This window comes from Glycine max, chromosome 6, assembly GCF_000004515.6.
Source record: "Glycine max cultivar Williams 82 chromosome 6, Glycine_max_v4.0, whole genome shotgun sequence".
In the NCBI taxonomy this organism is placed as follows: Eukaryota; Viridiplantae; Streptophyta; class Magnoliopsida; order Fabales; family Fabaceae; genus Glycine; species Glycine max.
The window spans coordinates 32283592-32290158 of NC_038242.2; the positions used below are offsets into that span (position 1 = coordinate 32283592).

The window sequence follows — 6567 nt, forward strand, 5'->3', positions numbered from 1 at the left end:
TAATATTTTATAAAAAAAAGAACTCTATTTTATTTCCTATCAAATGTCTTTTTTTTTTTCCTTCAAATCATTATTTCTCATTATTTATTTATTTATAAAAACCTGATCATTTTTCTAAAATTCTATTTATTTAAAAATAAAAATTCTTTTTAAATTGGCTTACGAAAAATGGGATGTTACACGCGCAAAATGTTTCCAAAAGCAATGACCTCAACAGCAACACAGCGTGCAAATTTTAGGGTTTATTAAACAAAGACGGTCCTTCAGCAAAGTCGTCTTTGTTTAAATTTCCCCAAATTGCAAAAATGTCATCTTCAAGCCTTCTAAGACGGGTCTGTACGACCGTCTTTGAATTCGCGATGTATAAACCGAAAATTTTGCCCCTAATTACAAAATTGCCACCGTGGCAAATTCTACATCGGTTTTTAATAACCGTCGTAACATTTGCGTCGTAAAATCAAATTTTTTTAGTAGTGGGCGGCATTTTCTTCTCACAAAACTAGCCTTGTCTTTTCTCATGAGTTTCTCTCCTGTCTTCTTACTAACTACAATCCAAACGCATTCCTCACGTACACGGCTATGCATTGAAAAAGGTCAAATACTACTTTGGTGAACCCTCACTTTAAAATGTAGCCTTTCTTTTCCCATAGCCATGTTGTTTTGTATTATAATTTCATCAAAATAATTTCCTATGATAGGAAGTTGTATTGAGTACCCTTCATGTTTGATGTGGTAAGGTTAATGTGTAAATTACTTATTTGGCCCAAGTTGATGCTTTTCTACAAAAGAAATGCCCCCTTACTTTTATATATTCGGGCCTCAGCATGATTGCATATGTATTTCATTTCATATTACAAAGGTTGTTTTACCTAGTAAGCTAAACTCCTCGAGATTAGTTACTGACCTAATAACTATCAAGTATTGTGATGATTCAAATAATTCAGCTCCTTCAATCTCACATATCTTTTGTTTTGTGCTCCCCATAGCTCTTAGTTTACTGTTTCTCTGCCATCTTATTTGTTCATATAGGTGCACCTTCTTGTGTGTAAAACCAACATCCAAGTAGCTATGTAATCTTCAAACTATACCCTTCTTTTGTATGTTGAGTATTTGTGCTTCAGTGTAACGTTCATGACAATTAAATTGGCAAGTTAGTCCCTAGAATTATCCTTTACTCAGTTTAATCTTGGAATTTATTCATGTGCTTCATGAGTTAGTTCTTAAATTTACAAATTCGTATTTAGTTAGTCCTTTAAAGAAACTAAATTCTGATAGAAAAGGGACTAACATGATACAGGTTTAAAATAATGAGAGACAAGAGAGAGATGCTCAGAAAGTGTTTTATCGCTTCTTAATGAGGAAAGGGTACAAGAGTGTGTGTGTGTTGCCCAGTTGAGCCTACATATAATATAATATCTTCCTACATTTCTGAAACTTAATATTAATACATTAACAGTTCTACTCAAGCTATAGCATACAAATTGTATGGACCCAACTTGTTACAACTGAACCTAATATGGGGAACCTCTAAGGGACTTAGTGAGAATGTCATATCAGTTGGTTGGTCATTGGTGTTCATGTAGTTAGTGACAACTGACAATACACTAGAGAACCCCTGGTCATTGATTTGAAAGTGATGAAATAAGTAGTGTTTTAGTTGATAATGTCGCCCTGATTATCCTTAGTTATAATAATGTCATCAATAATTCAATATACACAACCAGATAAATGCATTTTCCCTGGAAAATAAGCTTGTAGAAAATAGTATAATCAGATTCACTTCAAACTCTAACAAACTGTTGAAGAACAATACTTAACCTTCAAAACCAAGCACAAGGAGACTGCTTTAAGCCATAAACAGCCTAAAAAAGTTTGCAAAATAGACCCAACACTCCTTAAGCAACAAAACTAGAAGGTTTCACTATATAGATGATAAATCTCCTCTTTAAGTTCACTGTGAAGAAAGACGTTAGTGTAGCTAAAATAAAGGCTAAGAATGCATGGCATCATGGCCAGGAGAAGATGACCAAATACAATGGGAGAAAAGGTATCAACATAGTCTTTAGACCATAAACTTGACTGAACCTTTGAGTTAACCAAGTTTCACCGTGTAAATCCACTGACAATCAACTAGTGGTTTGCCTAGAATGAGAGGAACTAACTGTCGAGTAACATTAGCATGAAGTGCAACAATTCGTTCATCATTGCCTGATGCCACCTTAGGAAAGGAATAAAAGCACAATATGGTGAAGACAAATGAGAAGAAAGAAAGTAGTAAGCTAGTAAGAGTCTTTGCCTCTTTGGAGGAACATCATCAATAGTCCAGGTCCTTGAGGAGTGACCATGATAAACTTGTAAAGCAACAAAGGATGAAGAAAACTCACATACCCGTGGGTAACCTTTCTTCATTAGGAAATAATAGAACACTCTTTTATCATGTCTCTCTAATTTTTCTCTCATTATTAACATGGTATCAAAGTGTGTGTGGAGTCCTGAATCTTCTTAATATATTCTTACATTCTACCAACTAATACATTTAAAATATAATATATAAGATTATAAAAATATAATAAATTAAAAAAGAATAAAGTTTAAATTTTGAATTATTTTCACATAAACTTATATTAATATTATATTTTGCACCAAATATCCAAATAATCATGTCGGTGTAGTGGTAAAAGAGTATATTTCTTACTTTAAGTTGGTGAAATAAGAAGTTACACATTGAATCTTCTTGGGACTTACTTAATACACATATTGTACTAAAGTTAAATTGGATCTTCATCAATACATAAATTTCACTTACACCATATTTAACGTTAAGTATTACACTTATGCCTTATATTTTAAAATACCATAAATTTTACTTAGTAAAGAACTTAATGATTGTTACCGATGTGAGGGTGATGTGGATGCGGGGCTACATATTGTCGGAGACTTGTGAATTGCACTGCCACTTCCTGGGCAAGAAACAGCAGTAGATTGCTTATTCTCCTGACAACACTCCTCTGATTTCACCACCTCAGCCATATCCTTCACACAAGAACCCAAAATCCTAATAAAGAAACCATAGCATATATCAAAAACAAAGAAAGGAAAATTCTCTCAGAATAACCCACCACATACCAACCATCGAAAAATTCAAAAAACCCAACTAAAATTGGGAAAAAGTTCAAACTTTCACAGCGGAAACAAATTTAAACAGAACTCAGATCTTAAAATCTATTACCAGATCTCATTAGAAACATGTCACATCTCATTAGAAATTATTATTATTATTAGGAGTATCTCATTAACTATATGAAGCTTGATGGTTTATATATATATATATAAAGAGTAGAGAAACGGTATAATTCTAAAAGAGTTAAATTAATCTTTATTCATTTATTTAATTTTAATCTAATGGTCTTAATTAGATTACTCTAAGCGAGACACGTGATCTCTTAAAGGCCGAATATGGTCTCCTTAATTGCATATCAAAACCTCAATTACAAAAATAAATTAGTTTATACTAATATAAACAAAAATAAAAATTGATTGGATCTTACAAAAATAAATTAGTTTATACTTGGTGTTATGATCCAATTGTTTGATTAACGGTAAAATCATTGGATTTAACCAACTCTTAGTAAAAAAAAATGAAATATTTTGCTAGAGTCTTGTTAATAATTTTTTTGGGTAAATAGAGTCTTGAATTTAACCAACATTTAAATTACCGTTGAAGTGAATTAGGCTATAGACAATTAAAACAAATGAATGAAGTGAATTACAAGCAAGCATCTATAGAGAATTCAAGGTCAATAAAATATTAAAAGAGTACAATTATAAAGCTAAACAGAAAAAGTTATCTAAACAAAATGGGAAGCTTGCTATTAATAACAAGGTAATGGAAAAAAGCTTATTTTAAGAGAAAATTCATTTAACTTGCAAACTAACTTGAGACACTACCTTAATTAGTAGGTCATATATCAGTATTATATTTGTATTGTGTACCTGTGGTTGGAAAGTTTTCCTGATGCCATAATTGTGGTACACAATATAAAATAATATTGATATATGAGGAGGTCATTCCCTGCACACATCAATATTATTAAATATTTTTTCTAATATGTTTTTTTATTATTAATTTAAATTTATTAATCTATAACAATTATATTTTTTTTAATATTTTTATTCTCAATCATTATAAATCACTCTAATTATTGGAAGATAAGTTACATAATTTAGGACAAGAATATACATGGCCTGTTCTATTATTGGAAGATATCCACCGTAAACTTTGGAAACCCACTAGGCCACTACGATTACGTAAAACCTTTCATGCAATTGGAAACAAATGACAAATTGTATTTATATATACAATTTATTTGTAGAATAAAATATACAAAAAATAAAGAAATAGGAAGAGAAGGAAAACGACATGGAATAAGATATTTACTATTATGAAAGAAGTTAAAAGGGTACTCATTCCACAAATTATTTCAAAATACTTGAAAGATAGGCAACAGATGTACAGAGTTCAACCAAAAACCAGATACAAGAACTAATCCTGAATGCTGTTCCAATTTGGAAAGAAAGAAGAGATTTTCTCTCGAGTAAGAAATAACACAAATTAAAAATAGCATAACAGGTGAGCCTCATTCAAGAATCCTACAACCGTTACTTCGCAGATAACACTATTAATAAATTATTGGTTTCCAATACCATCAAAGGCAACACTATGCAAATCCAACAGCTTCCTCACGTACCTGCAACAACAAGGGAAATCACAGCAGCATAAGCATAAGAGATTACATGGCATTTAAGATTTTAGACAACATTGCTACACTCCTCATCAGATAACTTTTTACGAGTTTGCATTACATATAATGGATACTTTTCACAAACTAGCCTCTCACGTGACCACCACAATGCACCTTGGTCTCACGTGCCATGTGTTTTTCTTCATTTTTCAGAGAAATTGAGTTTTCCCTTGCCATCCTCAACATATCTAGAGTCTCAATGTGTTTGTTGAACTCTCCTAATCTTCACATAATTTTTTTTCCCAAAACGTACAACGTTAATGACACACAAAAATATCATTTGATATAGATTTCAGTTTATAAAATCAAGAGTTTAGTACCTGCTTTCTTCTCTGCAATTTCAGTTCACCCTCACCATAAATTTCATCCAATGCAATCAATGTTCTCATCAAATTCTCTGTCAAGGTCTGTATATCTAACTCTGCTATAACCCCACCTGTGGAAGTAGCAGCTTCCAAAGCTGCTACCTGTCCAATTTCATTGAATTGAAAACATTAATTAGTCACAAAAATAGGTACACCAGTTCACGTAGTGGAAATTAATAGTGTGAAACTAGGTGCTATTACATTCTTGGCAAGTTTATCAACCTCCCCCTTTATTTCTGTCAAGGATTTTAATGTCTTCTCCTTCTTAGCAATTTTTAACGTCTCAAGTATCCTTCTTTCTCTACTCTCAATGTCCACAAGCAGCTCCAATTTTGATCCATCTTTGACCATCTCAACATCAAGATATGACTTTGAATCCCTCTTTTTTTTTCTTGTAAATCAATTTCTGATCCTCAACGTGCAATCCTGTAGGTTCTGTTAGCATTTTCTTCAATTCCCCTGCACCCCAAGGAACCAACTTCCAATAGTCCATCAATAATCAATTAAAAAGAGGATGAGCCATACTAAAAACAAATAAAAATGACAAAATTAAAAATAAAATAATTAAACAGAAAAATTACAGTGCTGCCATGTGTTTCCAGCAAGACTCTCAGCCTTCTTAGTAGCCTCTCCGGCCTTCTTGCCCCATCTTCCCAGCATATTGCGAACGGTCACCATCGTCTTTGGTCACAACCAAAATGAAAATACGCATCCACGCGCATGCAAAGGGAAAGCAAAACAGGATTTACAAAATAAAAAATTTTAAAAAATAAAAATACTGACCCATGAACGTTGTGGGAGGTTGGGAGAAGGAAGAAGAAGTGGAAAAGTATGGATTGGAGCGCGATTTGCGAGGGGAAGAGGTGAAGGTGGATTCGGTAACCAATTCGGGGATCCAGTGCACCGATTTTTTTGTGCTGCCGGACGATGATACGGCGCGTTCCTTCGGGACCTTGCGCTGGAGGGCGATGTGCTTGGCCTTCATGGAGGCAGACTCATCGAGCGCGTCAGGGCCAAGAGGAACAGCGTCGAACGGAGGTGGAAGCGGCGGCAGAACCTTGGGGACGGGGACCTAAACGGTGGCGTCGTCCTTGCGCGTGTCGGCGAGGAAGTCACGGAGTGTTGAAACGTCATGAATGAAGGCATTGGGAGCAGCGTGGAGCGTGCAGGTCGCTTGGGGATTGGAGGTAGGCACGGGTTGTTGCCGAATCAGTATAAAAACTCTTGTGTGTTTGTTTCCTTCTTCCCTACTTTTTTACTTTTCGCTGTGCATTTAATTTTTCGCTTTTACTTTCTGTTAAGTTTATCTTCTACTCCATATTCTCTTAGCAACATAAGTAAAAGTCTTAGAAGAGTAATTTTTTAATTAGTAAAGGTTTAGGAATAATTAATTCAACCCC

The 6567-nt window shown here is 33.8% G+C and overlaps 1 protein-coding gene across 3 annotated transcripts; it reads right to left on the minus strand.

Moving 5' to 3' along the window:
* Positions 1 to 768: 768 nt before the first annotated feature.
* On the minus strand, positions 769 to 6328 carry LOC100816301 (BAG family molecular chaperone regulator 1-like). Of its 3 annotated transcripts, none has more exons than XM_041016049.1 (4): positions 5369 to 6328; positions 5123 to 5269; positions 4705 to 4748; positions 769 to 3033 (listed from the first exon to the last, which is right to left on the minus strand). In XM_041016049.1, the coding sequence occupies exons 1-3, from the start codon at positions 5516 to 5518 to the stop codon at positions 4719 to 4721; spliced, it is 327 nt and encodes a 108-aa protein (XP_040871983.1). In that variant the 5' UTR covers positions 5519 to 6328; the 3' UTR covers positions 769 to 3033; positions 4705 to 4718. The 3 variants fall into 3 exon arrangements, 2 of the variants coding, with proteins under 2 accessions (XP_040871983.1, XP_040871982.1); XM_041016048.1 differs by having other exon boundaries at positions 769 to 3055; XR_005891788.1 differs by lacking the exons at positions 4705 to 4748; positions 5123 to 5269; positions 5369 to 6328 and adding an exon at positions 4749 to 5113 and having other exon boundaries at positions 769 to 3055.
* Positions 6329 to 6567: the final 239 nt, after the last annotated feature.